Source organism: Polyodon spathula, chromosome 45, assembly GCF_017654505.1.
Source record: "Polyodon spathula isolate WHYD16114869_AA chromosome 45, ASM1765450v1, whole genome shotgun sequence".
In the NCBI taxonomy this organism is placed as follows: Eukaryota; Metazoa; Chordata; class Actinopteri; order Acipenseriformes; family Polyodontidae; genus Polyodon; species Polyodon spathula.
This window is the reverse complement of record NC_054578.1, coordinates 593,777-616,461: the sequence shown is the minus strand read 5'-3', so window position 1 is coordinate 616,461 and position 22,685 is coordinate 593,777. Positions and strand designations below refer to the sequence as shown.

At 42.7% G+C, this 22,685-nt stretch overlaps 1 protein-coding gene across 1 annotated transcript; it reads right to left on the bottom strand.

The window, feature by feature from the left end:
* Nucleotides 1–148: 148 nt before the first annotated feature.
* LOC121305999 (myosin heavy chain, fast skeletal muscle-like) lies at nucleotides 149–16,559 on the bottom strand. The gene is made up of 43 exons (XM_041237733.1): nucleotides 16,485–16,559; nucleotides 15,714–15,762; nucleotides 14,889–15,110; nucleotides 14,647–14,790; nucleotides 14,402–14,558; nucleotides 14,262–14,289; nucleotides 14,065–14,176; nucleotides 13,885–13,977; nucleotides 13,714–13,777; nucleotides 13,522–13,620; nucleotides 13,326–13,429; nucleotides 13,103–13,241; nucleotides 12,737–12,855; nucleotides 12,497–12,646; nucleotides 12,229–12,399; nucleotides 11,853–12,136; nucleotides 11,730–11,750; nucleotides 10,847–10,851; nucleotides 9,913–9,983; nucleotides 9,737–9,824; nucleotides 9,356–9,473; nucleotides 9,122–9,245; nucleotides 8,768–8,904; nucleotides 7,775–8,030; nucleotides 7,173–7,415; nucleotides 6,898–7,074; nucleotides 6,667–6,812; nucleotides 6,278–6,368; nucleotides 5,786–6,175; nucleotides 5,534–5,660; nucleotides 5,325–5,443; nucleotides 4,630–4,826; nucleotides 4,363–4,546; nucleotides 4,084–4,249; nucleotides 3,466–3,590; nucleotides 3,054–3,362; nucleotides 2,756–2,959; nucleotides 2,535–2,660; nucleotides 1,932–2,102; nucleotides 1,743–1,847; nucleotides 983–1,078; nucleotides 681–815; nucleotides 149–185 (listed from the first exon to the last, which is right to left on the bottom strand). The coding sequence occupies exons 3-43, from the start codon at nucleotides 15,090–15,092 to the stop codon at nucleotides 165–167; spliced, it is 5,820 nt and encodes a 1,939-aa protein (XP_041093667.1). The 5' UTR covers nucleotides 15,093–15,110; nucleotides 15,714–15,762; nucleotides 16,485–16,559; the 3' UTR covers nucleotides 149–164.
* Between the last annotated feature and the right edge of the window lie 6,126 nt (nucleotides 16,560–22,685).

The window sequence follows — 22,685 nt, the reverse complement described above, 5'->3', positions numbered from 1 at the left end:
GAGGTTTCACACCAGTGTTGAGAGTAGGGTTATCAGGAAAGAACAAAAACACCAAGAGCCAGGGAGAGGATGCAAATAAAGTCTATTTATTTTACAGTAATCATACAGTGACTATGCAACAGATTTCATATTATATGAATCTCTGGTTCAAGTCGTCGAGTCCTCTATTCTTCTGCTTCCTTTCCCTTTAGAAAACAAAGAGATGAATCTGTGATGAATCACTGTGCACACTGTGAGACAAACACAGCTTTACTCTTCAACTGTTTGAAAAAAATAATCATGCTTGAAAATAAAACAGAGCGCCCTGCTTCATCTGAGCCAGCCCTTATTCATGCATATTCTGTACCTGAATCATTTCACCAACATTTAAAACAAAACACATCATTGAATGAATACACATACTGAAGCATTAATAAGAGATACCGCTAGTATACAACGAGATGTGTTACTATATTGTCCAACATTTGTAATTAGAAATATATTACGCTGCTTCTGAAGTCCTGTCCAAAATCTCTTATCACTGCACTGCAGTTATAAATCTTAATAAAATCAGTAAAATGCGTTCGCAGAGATCAGAGCATTGCTCAGGAGGAGCACCATCCTGGGAAAAGTTTAAATGAGCCCAGTTGAGAATGCATTGCAGTAAAGGTAACTGTGCTGGATTTCATCTTTTAACTCACCTTGGCTCCCAGCTCACGGCTCTTGGTCCTGAGCTTGTTGACCTGGGATTCAGCGATATCAGCGCGCTCCTCACTCTCCTCAAGCTCGTGCTGCACCTTCCTGAACTTAGCCAGGTGAGTGTTGGCTTGCTCCTCCTGAAAGGGAAGCGGAAGACACAGGGTTACACGAATGGGTTCCAATACAAGAGTCCTCCTTTGGAAATGGGATCAGTCTTATCCTGCAGCATACGAGGCATAGTTAGAAGTTAAAGAAAAACGATGCTTCGGCAAACATGGTGTTTCAGATCTCAAGGGTCACTTACAGCTTCCTCAGCCTGCCTCTTGTAAGCCTTGACTTTCAGCTGCAGCTTATCAACCAGATCCTGGAGCCTGGCCACGTTCTTCTTGTCTTCCTCACCCTGCAATGAAGTAAATCATGATAATAACTCATGTGACCAATTACTCGTCTTAATGCAGCAGTAAAGAGCGACCAGACTTAATGCATTTCTAAATTGTACAGCCAGCACTATAGATCTAGACTTTGTTAAACCAATTCTTTGATGGAACACAATGCAAAGAAGGTAGCCCGTTATAGGTAACCCCGGATTGCTCTCGCCCTCCTCTCTCTCATTATACGGTACGTGATTATCATAATATTTACCCTTTGGCAGTTAAGCTTTGTTATCTCCACTCTACGAGACTTTTACAGTTTCCCCAGCATTCGTAGGTTTGCCAGTTATTGCTTAGTTGCAGTAGGTCACCGCCCCTCTTAAATCATTTCCAAGAACCTAACAAGGAAAAGGGGTTTCTGAAAATATAACATTATGAGCGAGAAGAGGCCATTCGACCCAACAAGACTCGCCCCTTCCTGAAGAACAGAATCGAATTGTGTTTTGTTAATGATCACAGAGTTTTAGATGTTAATCTTTCACCTGAAGAGGTTTAATTCTTTACACCTGTCCTCGTCGCTCGTGCCATTAAGTCCTGGGATCAGCCTAGTTGCCCTTCTCTGTACCTTCAATAACCCCCAATGTGTTCTGAATGTCTGAGCCCAATGCTGCAATGCTGAAGCCTTCACTGTACCTGGTAGCTGAGCTCCTTCACTCTTCTCTCGTATTTACGGACTCCTTTAACCGCATCTACGCCACGTCTCTGCTCGGCTTCAAGCTCGTTCTCCAGCTCGCGCACCTGGAAAGACAAAGCGTTCCAAGTTATCCCAAATAGACACCCAAGCTTGAACCTGCAAAGCACTTCTCCAGATGGTCAGCTCACCCTGGTCTCCAGTTTCTGGAGCTGTTTCTTTCCACCCTTCATGGCCAGCTGCTCAGCCTCATCCAGACGGTGGGTGAGGTCCTTCACTGTCTGTTCCAGGTTCTTCTTCATCCTCTCCAGGTGAGAGCTGGTGTCCTGTTCCTTCTTGAGCTCCTCTGCCATCATGGCAGCCTGGTAGTTGAAGGGAAGACATTTAGAGCTGGAGCAGCAGTAGAGGTGGGGGAATTGTAACTGTGAGCCTCAAGGCACGTCTCAGCCAAACAGGTTCTGAACAGAGCGGTAATTATCCCATAGGTGGATGGTATCTAAAAGCTAACAGGACTAGAATCTTGAAACTCATAAATGTCGATCAGCCCAAGAGATCAAGTAAGAAGACTGAAAACATTTAGAAATCTTTTCATTCATATAACAGCATTAATGTCCTGTGCAGCTGTCATTAACTGTAGAAAATGTCCTTGTCATTGTTTAAGTATTTAGTATTTAGGTTTAGAACTGGAGCAAACGAAACCTCCACAGATTGCAAGGTGAATGTAAAGTAGCAGGATTGTAAACACTCAGCCCCCAATCCAATCGCGTCTATCATTACCCACGAAAAAGACTCACGTCAGTGATGGCTTTCTTGGCTTTTTCTTCTGCGTTTCTTGCTTCCTGGATGGTGTCGTCTACTTCGCTCTGCAGCTGGCTAACATCAGACTCGAGCTTCTTCTTGGTGTTGATGAGACTGGTGTTCTGTAACAAGGTAAAGACTGTCAGCTCCCAAAAGCTCATAAACATCGTTTAAAACAAGAATAGAAAACAACAGCAGCGCAGGAATTCCTTCGGACCTGGGAGTGCAGCAGCTGCACACGCTCGCTGGCGTCAAGGAGCTCCTGTTCAGCCACTTTGCGGCCTCTCTCTATCTGTTCCAGGGCAGCCCTCATCTCTTCAATTTCAGCCTGCATCAGGGTGTTCCTGCGTTCCACCATGGCGAGCTGTTCCTTATTGTCTTCCTGTCCTCGGACGGCATCGTCAAGGTGCAGTTGGGCGTCCTGGATAGAAAATAGAAACCAGTAAAACCATTAGGAAGACCTGTTCACACAAGTGAAATGAGTGACACTGGCCCTCAAAAGAAAGTCTCCCTACCTTGAGTTGTCCTTGAACGTTCCTCAGTTGTTTCTGAGCTTCAGCTGCTTGGCGGTTGGAGTGACTGAGCTGAATTTCCATTTCATTCAGATCTCCCTCCATCTTCTTCTTCACTCTCAGGGCGTCATTGCGGCTCCTAATTTCAGAGTCGAGAGTGCTCTGCATGGAGTCCACCACTCTCTGACTGTTTCTCTTCAGCTGTTCCAGCTCCTCGTCTTTCTCGGCGATCTTTCTGTCAACCTCAGATTTCACCTGGTTGAGCTCCAGCTGGACACGGAGAATCTTGGACTCCTCATGCTCCAGGGTGGCCTGTTTTATTAAAGATTCAAAGAGAGTTAGAGAGGCGGAGAGGAAACTCTCCACAGAGATAATGAAAATGGAGATGAGAGGGTGTGTGTTTCTAAAGAATTACCTCTGCCTCCTCCAAGGCGGTTTGGATTTCTGACTTTTCAGTTTCAGTCTGCTTCTTTGCCTTCTCTAGCTCATGAATAGCCTTCCCACCCTCGCCAATCTGTTCAGTCAGATCAGAGATCTCCTCTACAAGACAAAGAAGAAGATGAGAGGCAGGGTTAGAATTGGAATGCAGATATATAACCGGGCGCTTTTCATTCCCAGCATCCCACTGCAGGTTTAGAGACAACAGTTTAAAATGTTGCTCACGAGTGATTCAGAATGCTCTGTCAGAATTGCATTAGTGCACTGAAGAAGACGCTGGCTGAAGCGTTTGTCTGCTTCCCTTGGTGTCTTCATCTTTTTACCTTGTCACTGGCTCCCACTGCAGTGTATCACACAGAGATTGTATAATAATATGAGTGCTATATGTTTTTGTTACCAGGCTATAAAGCTGTACATTTGTTAACATTACATTTTTGTTTGCCACATTTCTGCCCAGTTCTGTCTGTGATCCTTGGCGGCAGAAAAATTTCCAGTGATCGGACATAAAGGTTGACTTTACAAAGCCACTGTGAGCCCTAGATGAATGAGTGAACCCGTATGTGAATGTGAGCAGGGCGTTGAAGTCGAGACTCACGCTGTAAGTTCTTGTTCTCCCGTTTAAGGGTTTCCAGGTGATCCAAAGATTCTTCATAGGAGTTCTTCATTTTGAAGAGCTCAGTGCCGAGAGAGCGAGCCTCTTTCTGTGCAGCCTCCAGCTCTGCCTGGCCTTCTTCAAACTTCTGCTTCCACTCAGCAAGAACCTGAAAAAATACAGCTCATAAATATACACTGAGATGTTTCTTTCTTACTATCTTTGAGCCCAACGGCAATATTTCGACCAGATGCCCTGTAAAGTTACCATCTTTTTGCGTACCTTGTCGAAGTTTCTCTGCTTCTTGTCGAGAGCAGAGGCTTGTGCATTTGCTCTTTCTACATCAACCATGAGATCTTCCACTTCACCATGGAGCCTCTGTTTCGTCTTCTCCAGAGAGGCGCACTTTGAGTTCACAGCCTCAATGTGTTCCTCGGCATCTTGAAGGCGCTGCACCAGCTTTTTCCTGGGAATGAGCGTTCGTGTTTAGAAAAGGGAGCAGAGAATGAACGCACTGAAATGTAGACGAAGTAAAGGGTGGTTATTTACTTTGCTTCTTCAAGCTCCTCCGTGCGCTGGATGGCATCAGTTTCGTATTTTGATCTCCACTGAGCCACCTCGCTGTTAGCCTTGGACATTGCACGCTGCAGCTCAGCCTTGGCTTCCTGCTCCTCCTCAAATTGCTCCCGAAGCAGGTCACAGTCATGGCGGGCAGATTGCACACTGTGAGCCAGGGCATTCTTAGCCTTTAAAGAACGATGGAAATATTACAATAAAAATCATGCAATGCTAAAGACTACAACAGCATATAAGAAAAGATTACAGCATACAAATATTGAGTGGAGTTGAGTCTTATACTGGAAACCCGTTGCCCCGAGGCTGAGAATGTGAGACAGTGGGCTTTACTGCTCTCTTGAAGTGGTTTGTTCTATTATAAGGTGAAATCTGAAGTCATAGCTGTGTTATTACACTTGCATTTATTAAACTCTTATTAAAATGATTCATCCTGAGAAATCTGGGACGATATGGCTGGTCTGTTATTTTGTTTATTGTGGGGGTGTCCACAGGGGGCACTATTGATCGCTATTGACTGTAGATCATTTGGTGAACAGCATAGACTATTGGAGACGTCACCCTGCATTCGTCAGTTGGCATGGTATCAATCTACAGGTTTTATAAAATGACCTTTTAAAAGCATGTCTAAGGTGTGGAAACACTGTGTAATAGAATAATGGCAGTATTACCTTTGATTCTTCCTCCAGCTGCCTCTTGAGCTCCTCAGTTTGCTGAGTGAAAGCCTGTTTGCCCCTCGTCAGCTGAGAAATTAAAGATTCCTTCTCTTCCAGCTGGCGAGAGAATTCACCTGAAACAAAAGCATCAAGAGTTTTCAAGGACGCTCTTTCTTCTGCTGTGCTGTCAATTCTGTTGCATCAAGCAGCGAGTACCGGCTTACCATTCTCTGTCAGAAGACGTGCTTTTTGCGTACTGATGTCATTGATCTGACGCACGTTCTCGTCGTTCTTGGTCTTAATCTCACTGTGCTGGTCCTCCAGAGAACGGCACATCTTCTCCAGGTTAGCCTTTAGTTAAAGGATGAAAAGGATTGGTGTACATGAACACAATCCTATAGGCTTGTCCTGAGAGCACACACACACACACACACACACACACACACACACACACATCCATCCGTTGTTTACTGTACCTTGGTCTTGGCTACAGATTCCATGTTGCTGGAGAGGTCGTCGAGTTCCATTTTCAATTCACTCTTTTCCTTCTCGAGCTTCTGTTTCACACGCTGGAGGTTGTCGATCTGTTCTCCCAGTTCAGCCACGCTGTCGGCTTGCTTTTTGCGAAGAGCAGCGGCAGTAGCTTCATGCTGCAGAGTGGACTCCTCTAGATCACGCCTGAGCTTCTGAAACTCAGCTTCACGTTTCTTGTTCATTTCGATCTGAGCTGAAGTTGCACCTCCTGCTTCCTCAAGCCTTTCACTGATCTCTTCAAGTTCCCTGGAAAGATCAGCTCTTTGCTTTTCAATCTTTGCCCGAGCAGCTCGTTCAGCCTCGATTTCTTCTTCAAGCTCTTCAATGCGCGCCTAGAAAAACGGAACAGCATGGAAAGATTTCTCAGCTGGAATCAATCATCTGTAATCCAGTTATTTTCTGTGAATTCAAAGAGTTTGATTTCTGCCCAATACCTGAAGCTCCTTGATCTTCTTTTGAAGTTGAGCACCCACAGCTTGTTCATCCTCAATTTTGCTCAGCAGCTGGCTTGTTTCAAAGTCCTTCCTGGAAAGTTCAAAGAATTGACATGGAATGAATTGAGCCACAAAGCTTGGAGATCATCCTGCTTCTAGGATCCATACAGTCTTTGGTGGACTGAATAGTTTTCTCCTTTTCCTAAATTATCTTACGTTCTTATATAACACGGTCTGTATTATTAATATCTGGTTTTATGACTCAAAGGGGGGCCAAATTAGTCCCACTATTGTCTCCAACTTATATCTTTATGTACATTTGGATTTTTTGTTTGCTTGTTAAATCTACACATTTTAAATCTACATTTCTTTCTATATAGCAGTCTTACTTCTTTATCTTCTCATCTGATTGCTGCTTGTCGTTCTCCAGATCCATTATGGATTCCTGGGCTAGTTTCAGATCTCCCTCAAGCTTTCTCTTGGCTCTCTCAAGGTCCATACGGAGTTTCTTTTCTTGCTCCAATGAACCTTCAAGCTAAATGAAAGAAATAGCTATATTATATTAATATATTTCATTAAGTTAAACCCCATTGAGAGTCTGCATCGTAGGCTTCACTCACATCGTCCACTTGTTGTTCCAGCTTAGTCTTTGCTTTGGTCAGAGTGTTGACTTTGTCCTCCTCTGCTTGCAGGTCATCAAGGGTCTGTTGGTGTGCCTCTTGGAGGGCTTTCTTTTCCTTGGTTAATTTTGCAATGCTTTCGTCCTGAGTAGCCATTTCTTCAGTAAGGTTTTTAACCTATATAAAAGGGTTAGGGTTAGAGTTAGGGTTAGGGTTACAAAACCAATGGATTTATGTTCTGTTCAGTTTTTGAAGAAATAAGTTAAGATCCTCACCTTATTTTCTGTGGCGTGCTTCTCCTTCTCCACTTTGGCCAGTGTCAGCTCGAGGTCGTCAATGTCCTTCTTGAGTTCGGAGCACTCGTCTTCCAGTTTCCTCTTCTTGGCAGTCAGCTCAGAGTTCATTTCCTCCTCGTCTTCCAGTCTCTCAGTTGCCTCTTTCAGTTTTGCCTCGAGCTGGATTTTGCTTTTGATAAGCGCCTCGCATCTTTCTTCAGCATCAGAGAGACTTTCACCTTCCTGCAAAGACATCATAAATGTTATAATAAAGGAACAGGGATGGACATGTTGAATGACATTTATTATTAATTGTTCCCTAGGAATGTCTTTGAGGTACAGCAGTTAAGTAAGAATATCTTTTAATGGTTCTCCATTAGATTTGTGTTGGTGGTCTTTCTGATCACGTAACCCCAGTGGAAATGGGTCCTTGCACTGGTTTATTCGTTTTATATACTGGTTTGGTCCAGAAGGAGGCAGCACAGAAATATGGCAAAAACGAATCATGAATCATGAATCTCTCACATCTAGGCAGTGTCCACGACACGAGATAAAGGAATTGAAAGGATGATAAGCCATAGTAATAAAGAATGGATACATACCGACTGGACTTGAAGCAGCAGGTCGTTCTTTTCCTGCACCACAGAAACCATCTTCTCCTCCAGCGCCTTGCATTTGGCTTCTGACTTGGCCAGATTTTCTTTGCACTTTTCGAATTCTTCTTTCATGTTGGCCATTTCCTTTTCAGACTCGGCGCTCTTCAGCAGCGGCTTGATCTTGAAGTAGAGCTTCATCCATGGCCAGTGTTTCACATTCATGAATGAGCGAATGTTGTACTGGATGGTGAAAATGGACTCCCTGTAGCACATGAACAAAAGAGCACAAATGATATACTGGCCTTTTTGTAAAACTCTTTTTAACTCACAAAAGCGGAACAATCTTATATTTGGTTCTTGAAACGTTTCCTTAAGGATAATATTAATTTTTTTTTCAAAATCTTAAAAGTGTGCAATGTGCTGGTTGAATCAAACATATTGTATTAAATATATTAAAATAGTTTTGCATTGTATCCGTAGCAACATAAAACAAAGTTTATTAAACGTTCCTGTTGCATAAATGAAAAACGAATATTGAGTAAAAAGTATATGGCGGAAATATGACATTAAAACAGCGACCTGTCCCCAGTGTGCAATTTCAGATGTCGAAATACAGTTCTACTATCAGGTAGTTTGTGCAACCGTCAATTACAGAACACGCTTTACAGATGCTGGCAAGCGCAGAGCGATTCTGGTTCGGGGTTTTACAAAACGACACTTGCGCTGTGTGTTTTGCTTCATTTAGTTTGTAGTGTACTGATTCCCCTCTAATGCCGCTGTCCATGTCAATTTGTGCTACCTATCGAATGTTCCTACTTTGCGTACTGCGCATGCCCAGACTGTTTATACCCTGCACTGCGCATGTTCGTATTTTTTCCTTAAGCCCGAGGAAACTCTTCAAAATGTGCAGTGTAGCCGTGTAGCTTGTGTGTTTATATTTATAAAAATGACGATACATCTGCAGTATATTACAGGAGCTTCACATGGTTTCTTTATCACCTTCTTTCCATCATTTTTACGAATTCCTTTCTCATCAGGAAGCCCCGGCACAGAGCCTGTGTGCTGGTCACGAGTTTGGCTAACTTTTCATCTCTCATCTCCTCAAGCACACCCAGCAGACCAGCCTTAAAGAAGACCTGCATTCAAGAGATTCACGGTAAAACGGGCTTTTGTCTTAGCAAGACACACCATTAGACTAGGAGAACAGAGTTCACTTAATCATGTAACAATAAACATCTTGAAAAGCATTGACTTTCATAGGCGTAATGTGGTTTCCGTTGGCATTTCAATCAATTTGAACTGGACAATAACATTTTCAAAGTGATGATCATTTTAAAGATTATGTAGACTAACCTTGGTGTGCCCAAATTTATACTCCTCGTGATTTATATCAATGGATCCCAAAAGCTTCTCTGATGCTTTCTTGTTGTCCATGAACTGACCCTCGGGGATAACACTTGCATTTAACACTTTGTATCTGTGTCACAAAGAGGGAATCAGTGTCATTATACACTTTGAATAGCTGCGCAGAGAAATGCAAGAGAATGAGAAAGCATTCATGAGAGGGAAACTCAGAGGTGTTGATACCTTTGCTTGAAGTCCCCATACAAGATTCTGCTCGGGAATCCCTTTCTGCAAATTCTGATACCTTCCAGCACACCATTACATCTCAGCTGGTGGATAACCAGATGATTTTCCATAAGGGCTGTAAAGAAGGGTACATGTTATATAGAAGAGTAATCATGTGTTTATAACTTAAATATAAGAAAACGGCTCTTCAAAATAATCCATTCCAAATACCTCCTGAGGAACTTTCAAAGGTTTAGATCTACCTTTGAATTGCTGGCTAGCGAACAAACCTTCGAACCTTTGAACACAGCCCTGAATCCCTGTGATTGCAGTTAGACATTTGTCAGAAATGAGCAGAGTCAAAGTGAAGAGTCCCGCTCGTTATAATATCTTAAGTACCTGGAGTCTTTGACTCGTTGGGGATCAAGCAGCGCACAAAGTGAGGGTGAGTGCTCCTCAAGTTGGACATCAGCTTGTTCAGGTTCTCCTGTAGAAAGATGAACATTGGAAGATTGAGTTCACGTTTTTCAATTCAATGTTAGCAGAGTAGAAAAAGGTAAAGCAGGAACACATACCCTGAAGAGTCCAGACACAGTCTGGAAGGAGCCTCCCTTCTTCTTGCCACCCTTCTTCGCGCCACCAGCATCTTTAAATGCAAAGAGCGAAACCTCAGACAGGTGAAGTACAATCAGTAGAAAAACAGGCTGAACCCCTCCCTTCACCCTCAATAGCAATGTGTGTACAAAATGAAAACCATTGGAAACGTCCAGAATCTGACACAGATAATCTGCAACACCTTGAAGGCTTAAACTGTACGTTTAACAAAAAGGTTATGAAGGTTCACACAGACAAGTCACTGGTGTGGCTAAACCTGCTCTTGTGAAGGCTGTACATGTGACAGAGTGTGCAGAACAGAGATTTTGTACGTGGCTGAGCGGACAGAACAAAGGTGGAAGTATAGAGGCGGCTTGCCGTAATACCTCTCATATGATAAAAGGGTGATAGTGCTGGAACACAGCAACTGTTTTGAAACCAATTTGCTTTGTACACATTCGGGTGAGTTGGAGCTGTAGAATGTAAACACGCTCAGAAGTAGAGAGACTGTTGTGCTAATCGGGACGTGACATCAATCACTCCTGTCCTGAAAGAACGCCTCCAGTTCAGGTAGATATCACACACCTGTCTTGTAAGTATTACACTAGATGACTGTTATGCCATGTCTTGAGATATAGGGCTAGAGGACCAAATGATTTTCGGGTGGCAAACTCCAGTAACGCTGCCCCTAAATTGCTTTTAGGAGGCGTAAAGCCTGATGCCCATCTCAGAAATCCTGAGTACCTCCTCAACCTGCTGAACCGCTATGTCCCTGCCCACAAGCTGAGGTCCTCCGACTCTGGCCTGCTTGTTATCCCCAAGCGAAAGCGCCCCACGCTCGGAGAGACGCTCGTTCAGCTTCATGGCTCTGACTCTCTGGAACTCTCTTCCAGCTTTGGTGCGTGATGCTCCCACCGTCGCTCGCTTTAAATCAGCTCTCAAGACCCACCTGTTCTCTCTTTCTGATCCTGTTGCTCCCAAGAGGTATAGATGACTGCTTGTACTACTCGATAAAGACTAAGACGCGCTCGGACATAAGTCGAGAACATGTGACATTAAATTAGGATAAACATTATCATAAACGAGCGATAGGACACTAAGATGCTCCACCCCATTAGGTGCTTTAAATGAAAAGTACATAAGACGCACATATTCTGCTCTTTCCACTGTATTTAATGCACTATTTCATGTATTCTGCTGCTATCCTGTATTCTGCTCTTTCCACTGTATTTAATGCACTATTTCATGTATTCTGCTGCTATCCTGTATTCTGCTCTTTCCACTGTATTTAATGCACTATTTCATGTATTATGCTGCTATCCTGCATTCTGCACTTTCCACTGTATTTAATGTACTATTTCATGTATTATGCTGCTATCCTGTATTCTGCTCTTTCCACTGTATTTAATGCACTATTTCATGTATTATGCTGCTATCCTGTATTCTGCTCTTTCCACTGTATTTAATGCACTATTTCATGTATTCTGCTGCTATCCTGTATTCTGCTCTTTCCACTGTATTTAATGCACTATTTCATGTATTCTGCTGCTATCCTGTATTCTGCTCTTTCCACTGTATTTAATGCACTATTTCATGTATTCTGCTGCTATCCTGTATTCTGCTCTTTCCACTGTATTTATGCACTTATGCTGCTATCCTGTATTCTGCCCTTTCCACTGTATTTAACGTTTACACAACACACACACAAAAATGCATAGAGTGCATACTACGTGTTGAGAGTAACATGGATTATCTTGTTGTCGCTGCATCTTGTAAAGCTCTTTGTGACGATTTGTGCTCGCTACCGCTATGAAAGGCGCTATATAAAATAAAGATTGATGATTGATTGATTGATTGATTGATTGTATTGTTGTGTTACCTGCGGCGGGGCGCCTTGCTGACGGACAAATAAAGGAAGGACTAGCAGTCGTCAAAGTGTTTTACAGATGACTTCACGTACAGCCCCAGTACAGTTTCGTTCAGGGGGTCCTTGTTCTTGTCCAGCCAGCCGTTGACGTTGTAGTCCACAGTGCCGGCATAGTGCACCAGGGAGAAGTGAGCCTCAACTTTGCCTTTGCCTGGTTTAGGTTTCTGGAAGGCGTTGCACTTCCCAAGGTGCTGGTCGTACAGCTTGTTCTTGAAGGAAGTGTCTGAGGCCTTGGGGAACATGCACTCCTCTTCAAGGATGGAGAAGATGCCCATTGGCTGGTGGAAACAAAGACATGAATTTTAGAAAGAGAGAAACAGCAGAGAGGGCAACGCGAGCGTTGAATTTATTAACAGCGTTGCTGACGTACCTTTTCAATAAGCTCAATGCAAGCAGCCAAGTCCATGCCGAAGTCAATGAACTCCCAAATGATTCCTTCCTTCTTGTACTCTTCTTGTTCCAGTACAAACATGGTGTGATTGAAGAACTGTTGCAGTTTTTCATTGGTGAAGTTGATGCACAGCTGCTCCAAGCTGTTGAACTAAATACAAACACAAAAACATATATGAAATCCCAGCAACAAATAAATAAAGCTGTTTGTAGTAGGGAAATGATGATACAGAAAACCTCCAACTTACATCAAAGATCTCAAATCCTGCAATATCCAGGACTCCAATGTAGAATTGCCTTGCCTGCTTTGTATCCAGCATCTCATTGATACGGATAACCATCCACAAGAACAGTTTCTCATAGACAGATTTGGACAGAGCGCCAACAGCGTTATTGACCTAATGAGATGAAAGAGGTTGTGTTAAGTGAGAATATCATTCAGTTGAATTGTGTGCAATGTGCATGGAGGTCTAGAGCAAACACATTACCTGGGGGACAGTCTGCCCCTTGGTCACATACTCATTCCCCACTTTCACTCTCGGGTAGCACAAGGCTTTCAGCAAGTCAGCGGAGTTCAGTCCCAAAAGATAACTGACTTTATCAGCCACTGAAACCAAACACAACATCTCGTTTACGACTCCTGGTAACCTCGGATGTGTAAAATGGTTGAAATGGATAGAGTAGCTTAGTAGGAGATGTGCGTGTCTTGATAAGCAATGCGTGTTCATCTAATGTCTGATCATCAGTCTCAACAGCAATGCAACAGCAACGGCGCTATCTCTGCATGATTTCTGCAGGCTCTCACAATAGCAAGGCTGCCTTTCATTTCTTGTTAGCTGCTTGTACTCAGTTACCTTCAGTGCCGTCTGGCTCAGCCTGCTCCTCACGTTGCTTCTGCTTGAACTTCATGTTACCGTAGTGCATCACTGCACCAGTGATCTTGTAGATGCCCAATTTTTCGTCATTGTTGAACCCAAGAATGTCAATGGCAGACTGGATAATAAAAACAACATGAGGCGCATCAGCAACCAGAAGAGGCAGCAAAATCATTAAACGAAGCTAATCAATGGAACTCACATCTGTGGCCATCAACTCCTCCTTGTCGTCAATGCTGGCGACGGTGATCTGCCCTTGACTGATCATAGGGAAATCATAGGGGTTGGTGGTAATGAGAAGCATGTCTGGAAGGAAGGACAGCAACAAACACGTAATAGAATATTTCAGCACAGAGACATCAGTCAGCCAGTTAACAGAGTGATCGAGTTTCACCTACCAATAAGTTCTGGCTTGTGGTTGGTCATGATCTGATAGAAGATATGGTAGCTCCTTTCTTCTGCCAGCTGAAATGTGACTCTGGATTTTTCCAGCAAGTCTGTGATGAATAGATATTACAGTCAGAATTGTAAAAGTCTATAAATAAGACACAGTTCTAAAAGAGATACTACAGCAGAAAAGAGAAGCTTACAGGTCTCAATGTCAGCGGAGGCCAGTTTTCCTGTGGCTCCAAAGTGAATTCTGATAAATTTACCCTGAATGAAAACACAATTAAACCACGTCAGTGTGCTAATGCACTGTTAATGGCTCCAGAAAGTCCAAGCATGCAGTAATGTAACGGAAACAAAAGCACGTCACTTACAAAGCGTGACGAGTTGTCATTCCTCACAGTTTTGGCGTTACCAAAAGCCTCCAGCAGAGGGTTAGCTGAAATGATCTGATCCTCCAGGGTTCCCTACAGAAGACACAATCCTAGGGTTAGTTAATGGAACTGGAACCCATTGAGTGTTCCGTACTGTTTGATGTCATTGACAATTCCAACCTGGATTTTTCCAGGAGCCGCCTCTTTCTTCTTGTCACCAGACACTGCGATTGTCGCAAAGTACTGGATGACACGTTTGGTGTTCACAGTCTTTCCTGCGCCAGATTCTCCACTGAGTGAAAGAGAAAAACACGCTCAGCTGATATTTCTGGAGAGCTTCGTTTTGGAATAATCTTTGTAGTTGTATCCATACTTACGTGATCAGGATTGACTGGTTTTCACGATCTGTAAGCAGAATTAACAGTTTGGTTAATGATTGTTTCTAAGTTGTTATCTAGTTTAGCTGATAGTAATGAGCTACAGATCCAATGTGTAAATCACATTTTGAAATACCTACCAGTAAGCATGAACTGATAGGCATTGTCAGAGACAGAGAAGATGTGTGGGGGAGCCTCCATGCGCTTCTTGCCTCTGTATGCATTAACCACGGACTGGTCATACACTGGAAGCCACTTGTATGGATTCACAGTAGCGCAAAACAGCCCGGAGTAAGTCTGAAATTGTGAAAATATGAAACGCAGTTGAGTCACAGTATGAAGAAGCTTTTCAATGTGTTGATTTGCTCGGTGCAAACAAACTCACGTAGATCATCCATGCTGCAAAACGCTCTTTGAGGTTATACAGCACAGTGGCTTCATTGAGGTGGGTCATCATGGCCATGTCCTCAATCTTATCGTACTTGGGGGGGTTCATGGGCAAGACATCGTCCTCCTTAACGGTGACGGTCTGAAAAGGAGAGTTAGTTAGCAGAGCACCGTGGAAGGGGTTCTTGTGAACAGCGGAGCAGCGTTTAACAGCAACGCAACTTCTCAGCTGTGACTTACTTCCCCGGCTTCAGTTTTGACGGTGGCTTTGCCCCCTTCTTTGCTCTGGATCACGCCTTTGACGTAGAGCTCCGTGGCGTGGGGTACGAAGCAGGCGGTTTTAGCGTCGAAGGGTTTGCTTTGCGACTCAATTCTTTCCCTCTCGGGCTTCCGGAGGAAGATGGCCGCCGGCCCATATATCTCCATCTCTGCGTCCGTACTCATGATGGCAGATTACTGCAGCTGGATCAAGTGATGCAGACAGAGAACGAAATGTGTTGATTATCAATGTGCAGGACAGAGGCTCACAGCAGAAAAGGCGCAGAATACACAGTTTATAAACAGCAAGCCCATTATGAAAGCTCAGTGTGTTTTATTGAATCATAGCCCAGTGCACAGGAGCTACAAGCACAGCACACAGTGCGGTGCAGTTCCACTGCGCACCTTCCCTGAGGAACATCTATCACTTACAGCTGATCAATTCAGTGCGTTTAAGCTTCAAGCAGACCTCGTCAAGGCTAGAAACGGATTTTGTTCTGCTTGTAGACTTTAACGTGTATCAGTTTTACAAGGATTTGCAGCACAGTTTAGAAAGAGGAGAGTGTTTTGGAAAGATGTTTGTCTTTTAGCGACATGGGAAGTGTGTGCTTACTCACTAAGGGGAAGATCTTCTACACTAATCTCCGCACTACAAGTTATTACATCCTGCAAAAATGATTCCCAGTCTCTTCCGTGGCTTCCTAAAACACCTCCAGCTGAAGACTCGGTCCTGCTGCTAAACACAAATAGACAGACGCTCCTAGAGTATTCCTTGGAAAAAAACAAATGATCCCAAATTATTCTTACCTTTCTCAAATAGAAGCCCGGGAACTTGAAGGTTTAAGAATTGACGACACTGCAAACAAAGTGAAGAAGAGATGTGTGATTTCCCTCCGGGTCACTGTGGATTCATATGCTGTGCAATGGAAGCATTTCACAGCTGATAGTGCGTCCTGGTTACTGATTACTGAGCATGTGTTTCCGAATGTGTTGGAAATGGGTTATAATTCAGAGTGTGTGTTTATTTTATCACATTTCTGTCTTTACCAGGGGAGACCCCTGCGCTGCCCTCACTGTATGACTCCCCCTGCACACCACACTGCCATGCCTTTACCAGGGGAGACCCCTGCGCTGCCCTCACTGTATGACTCCCCCTGCACACCACGTCATAGTACCACTGTGACAAGCACAACAGACAAGCTGGTTAATCTGACTCACTCTTTACTGTGCTGTGTATTTGTATCGTCGATGCTATTGACACCAAACACAGCTAGCTTGCATTAAACACACACGGAATGAAGCGCCATTCCCATCGCTGTCGATGCAGAAGATCATTAAAAGCGCACAATGCTTACAGTAGAAAGGTACGCAGTTAGAACGCTGAAGCCTCAGCACCAGTAAAGCCGATTGAACTGCAAAACATCATGCGGAGGACGGCTCTTGTTTTTCATAAGAGAGGAGTAATCTCGTGCAAGAGGCTCCCGGGCCACACAAATGACTTGTGCGCTAAAACAAAGTGAAACAGCCCCGCCTCGACACCGCTGAACACAAACAGACAGTTACCCTCCAGCCACTTACCACAGTATGGATGTTCTCGCACCGGTGCTGGAGGCTGGCTCAGGCTCGGCTTTTATCAGGAGCGTTTCTGCCACTCCAGCAAAACTGCCAGCTGTATTTGGGCATGTAGCTTTGCTCCTATATTGCAACATAGATATCAGTTCCACTTTGTCAGGGGTTTAGCATATGGCATTCCATAGTCTATTACTGACATATGCTGATGCTGTATAACTAGTCACAGAGACACAGGATAGATTTTAAAATTCTGCTGATGACTTAAAAAGACCTAAATGGATTGACTCCATGCTATGTAAAAGACGTAGCGCCCACTTATATTCCTTCGTGGAGTTTGAGGTCAGTGGACTTTTATATACCAAAAAAACAAGGCTGCATTCGATGAGTGACCAGGCATTCTGCACTTATAAGACTGTGGATTGCTCATCCTGGGGTGATCAATTGATCCGAGGCTTTTGGGATCTTTAAAACCCATATAATAACATGCTTGTATACTCTAGCGTTCCCTAGTGCTTACATATCTGAATTGTAAAATCTGTTACGTCTTTGGTTTTCAAACTCAGTGCACACACTTCTCACAGACTGGTGGGACTGGATCACACCACAGCCGAACTCCGCGGTGCTGTGGCTGCCTCATAACTCCTGCAGACCTCCACTGTAACCGGGGGGTTGAATCCTGTTTCTTTCTGATTGCGCACACTGATTTGCTGATTTTAATACAAGGTTTCCTTTTTAAAAGTTTCCCAAGGTAGATTAGCAGTGTCCCTCGTCCTTTCCCCCAATGGTTTCTGTTAATAGAAAATGTGGATGCGAAAAATATTCTCTTGGCATAAATGATATTGTGTTAATTTGACACTCTTCCTGTAAGTTTCACTTCAGACTTATTGATCATCTCCATCTCTTTCTCAAGGGCGCCTGTGTGTTTGAAACCAAAACAGGGGGTGTTTGATAAGTTTTTTTTTTTTTTGGGGGGGGCAGACAACTGATCCTTACTGTTTTATTCAAATCCATGAATTATTCCTACATGATGTAATGGTGTTCTGTATGTGACATCACTTTTACTTATATCTTTAAATCTATATAATTCTAATTAACATTATTTTATATATACTTATATTTATATTATCATGCAATGATGGCTCTGAGGATCAGCCTTGATCTGGCCTCCACAGCGCATCAGCATGCATAACTTTTGAATTAATTGTGTTTATTTATTTGTTTAAATGTTATATATTTGTTGGAGTTAATGAGTTCATTCTTTTCTGCTGAGCCTCGCCGGCGTCGTCGTGTTCAGTCTAATTACCCAATTTCTTGTATTCTTCTGTATGGGGCATCGTCTAATTTTAGCTGCTCTGATACTACAAACTTTACGTCACTCGTGTCGTGTCCTTGAATGGTGAAGAGCTCTGCTACATATAAAGCGAATATGGACTGGAGAGGAGGGCTATAGTGTAAGATTACTGACCCGAGGGAGGACTGTAATGCAACACTGCACTGCCTGAAGCGACCGTACATATATAAACATGAGTCCGTCACAACTAGGGTTGCCACCTGGCCACGTAATTCCGGAACACTTTGAGACGGGACGCGGTTTTTACCCTTAAACTGAGAGCAATAAACACGTGAACTGAGCACGAAGCACTAGCTTAATTATGCGAATCATTGCGATAATACAAAATCTTACAAAATAATAAAAAAAAAAAAAGCATCTTGAATAAACACGTGTGTAGGTTTAGTCAAGATATGTCTTTTTTATTTTGTACAAAATGGTATTTCAGTTCTCAATATTTAAAAGTTGTTATTTATATCCTGTTAATTAGTAATATATAGCCCTGATTTACATTGACTCTCCCAATTAAATATCAACACTGATCCAGTGTTCAAGAGTCAGGAATAGAGAACAGCTTCTCAGTATTAATGATTCCAGTGGGAGAAGGCGATATACTATTAGAAAATACAAATAAACTTTAAAATATATGTTTTTAAAACTATAAATAAAATAAATAAATATTGATGATGGTACTTTATTTATTTCATTTGTTAAAAGCTATTGTTGTATTGTCATGCTGCCTCAAGATAATTAATCACCAGGATCAATTTGTCAAAGGCTTAGGGCTCAATTCGCATGCTGATTTCTTTCAGTTTAAAGGCAGTTCTGTCTCGCAGTGTTCCTGAATTATGGGGCCGGGTGGCGACCCTAGTCACAACAGCAAGAGAGGCCAGGCTGGATAGGAGACATGACTTAAAGCCGTCAAGATTTCTAAGTCTTTTATTATGCCTTTCTCGCGTATGAAAAGTAAAAGTCAAATTTCTGGGGCAGGCATATCTCAGCGCTGTACGTTTTTCTCGTAGGCTTTCAGTGTTGTTGACTGGAAGTAATAAATCACAGAGGGAGTATGAGATTTGAACTGTTTATTTCTGAGTGAGTGAAGTATAGAGAAGAAGCATGCATATTATACAGGGTGCTGGTGTTTACTATTGTTGTTGTAGCCTGTATGTTTTTTCTTGTTGATTTCTGTTGTTAATAACTGTATGGGTTTTGGTTACTGTTAGGGTGAGGTAGGTGTTTATATCCTTCCTAAGTAACTGTAACTGCAAAACTATATAATAGGATTCTAATGTAGTCTACAACCCAAAGTGCAGTGTGACAGTAACACAAAATCAGTGATCACCTGTATGTATCTGTGACAGAGCAGGAGCGCTGCCTTTAAATAAGTGCAGTCCTGGGAGCTAAGATGGCTGCCCAGGACAAAAACTACATTTCCAGCAGGCTGCACTCAACCTAGCTGGCCAGCAATTGGCTGGGATTTAGTTCACCTGATGCTTATCAGGCCAGCATGCATGCCAACATTTGGAAACTGTTCAGCAGGACGTTCGTCCCGGGGGGGTGGGGGTCATACACATCATACACACGGGAGGGGTCATACGCAAAAAGCACTCATTATCATATAATAGACGTACACCCCCCCCCCCCCAACTCAACACCACACTACCATCATGACAATAAAAATAGACATAATGAAACGTTCTAACCTTTGCATAAGCTAGTGATCAGCAGATGTGTCAGCCGCACTAAGAGCACAGCGTGTGGTTTTCACTAACTCTACTGCGCAGGAATAAGAATTCGTTTTATACGGGAAATATCGAAACTTTCTCTTCCACCTTGGCTAGGAAATCGGGACTGTCCTGATCATATAGGGACTGTTGGCATGTATGGGCTAGGTATTTAAGGGCACTGCAAAGGTGTCTCTTTGTCTGTGCTCAGGCTAAGGCCTGTATGTGTGTAGAGACCTGGCTACTGTCGTTAGAAGGTATGAAAATCTGTGTTTTGTTGAATAAATGTGTTTTGTGGTACCGGTGAGCAGCTTATCTGCCCGGGTCATAGTTAGGAACCTGTTTGTGTAAAGTGTTAGTTAGTGCTCATGAAAGAGCTAGGTTTTGTTTTGTTTTGTGTTTTGTTTTATTTTGTGTTCTTTGATTATAATAAATACGAGCATAGGCGCTTAAACCTGCCAGCTCTGCTTCTGAGTCTCTGCATTGCCGCCTAAAACCCTCTGCACCTACACTATCCTGCCACAGTTTTGTACAATTGCTATTTCTAAATTAATTCATTAACTTCCAATATTTCCCTGGCAATATATTCACAGCTCTTCTGCCAAGGATGCTCATTAGGTAACTTCCACCATCATTGTGACCTGGAAAGATTGAGTTCTGTCAGCTCGCAATCCTAACTGGGCCTGACAGAGGCCCACTTAAAATTGTTGATGGAAATGAATGAGTTGAATTTCAAATTGCTTTCAAGTCAGGCCCAATGGCAGATGGAAATGTGGCATCAACAGTGAAAAAGTGAAAAAAAAAAACAACAACAACCAGGACCAATGATAATACTGCAAGGTAAGAAAGTGAATCATAAAGTGGTTTTCACTTATTTAATACAATTGGGCATGAAGAGAATAACACACCTGGAATATTTTGCATCTGTGTATTTAAAGTGAACTTTTAATAACTTTTTGTTAATAATGTATTACAGTAAATTGGTTCTTTTTTATATAATTCTTACTTGATTGATTGTTTGGTTAAATTACCCATTCAGCAGTTAAACAATATCTTATCAGCAGCTAATATGGCATCTTTTAGAGTTTGAATGTGGAGCTGGGGTTTTAATAAAAGGGTTGAGCACAAAAATTAATAATTACAGAAATGCAAAATTCTATGTAAGCTTTGTAAGAAGCTTGGCTGTGCTCGCATCTTCAAATGGAAGCTGATACTTCCATTAATTCATTTAACTTTAAACCTAAGTGAGTCGCACAGCTTGGACGGCACAATATCGCGTCCAGGATGACCCCTTTTCTTCTCTTTATACAAAGAAGCGAAATTTGCTTTGTTCTAGGGACCCCGAGGGGGGCAAGCCATTCGGCGCTCTCTTCATCCAGCTCTTACTGCTTTCTCCCCCTTTCTTTTTTCTCCTCTACTCTTTCTTTTTCCCTTTTTGTTTTTTTATGGATGCCTCTTTTCCCTTCCCTCCCCCCCCTTCTTGTTTCCCCTCCCCCCCCCCTTTCCCTGTTTCCATTTTTTTTTTTTTCCCCCCCCCCCACTCCCCTCCTTTTTCCCCCCCTCTTTCCCCTTTCCCCTCCCCTTCCTTCCCCTTTCCCCCCCCCTTTCTTTCCTTTTTTTTTTTTTTCTCCCCCCCCCCTTGCCTCCTTTTTCCCTCTCCCCCCCCCCCCCCATTTCTTTTTTCTTTTTTTTTTCCCCGCTTTTTCCTTCCCTCGCTCTTCCACACCGCTTCCCTTTTTTTTCCCCCCCCCCCTTTATCTTTCCCTTGTTTTTTTTTTTTTTTTTTTTTAGGCCCGTAAAAGCAAGTTTTGGGGGGGGGGGGGGGCCGGGAAGGTATACAATGCAGTATGAATTGTGAGTAATCTCCTGGACTTGCTCGCTGATTAATGGCCCAATTGACCCACTATAGGCCCAGCCATAGACTAACCAGTGAATCTGATACAAAGATGCAGGCCACATATCAAACTTATCTGGTATGAAAACAACAGTAAGCAATGAAACACATGACCTGTGAGAATCAGTTAAACAAACTGAGAAATTATTCACAGGTGACAGCAACAATATACAAAATTGTAAAATTCACAACACAAAAGTTACATCTATGTTCTCTGCTAGTCCCAACTGGGGCTGACAGAGTTCCAGTTCAAAGGGATTTTATCCTATACTGTATATATATATATACTAATATATATCTATATATATATATATATATATATATATATATATATATATATATATATATATATATAAAATATATCTTTCACAACTATCTTATTAGTCTCCCAACTCATCTCATAAACAGACATGTATTATCCCGTTATTGTGGCTAGTGCTTTAGCTACTTTATCCTATTTTAATGTTGCCCTGCACATTCCTTTCCCACCCCTTTGCGAGTCTCACTCAAACAACAACTTGGTACAGATCTGAAATATCACTGTGATCTTAACTTGTTGATTAGAATCACTTTGTATGTCATTTTCTGTTCCAATAATCCATCCCGGTGACTTTTGAAAGTCAGCTGGTATACCAGAGTATTACCTTTAACTAGAAATGCCCTATTTTCACCACCTTAGTAATGTGTTATTATCACGCTTTGAAAATGTGAATGGGCAATCATATAGTTTCACCATGTGCTGATCTTTATTTGGGTCATGTGGATGGGGTAAAAGACTGTTAAACACAGACTGGCTTATTACTGGCTATGGAGTGTGCATTTCAGAATTTCAGCATATGCTCTTTGTGTGTTTGATTCTTTACTTCTAGGCTCATTCAGGCTCAATTGATTGCTCTCACCATGCGAACAGTTTCTTTTGTGACTGGAGTCTTCCCTATGAACCGCCCCTCTGTCCCCCTGGAGAAGCCAGGGACTCTCAGTAGCTGGTTGTTGCAGCTGAATGGATGTCCTTTGTCTGTCAGCTCTCTTGGCAGATACACTCCATTCTCTTCCTATTGGACTCCAACAGAGAGGTGACAATGCCAGATGAAGAGCTCATGTCTTAATTAATCTCCTGAGTCCTTTCTATAGTATTGTATTCAAAGCCTCTCCTTCAGAAGTTCTGTTGCAGCCGTAACTGTTTTAGATGTAATAACCAAGGCCTTGAAAGAATTTCCCTAGCAACAACAAATCCCTAACTTATATTTTTGCTTTTTTGC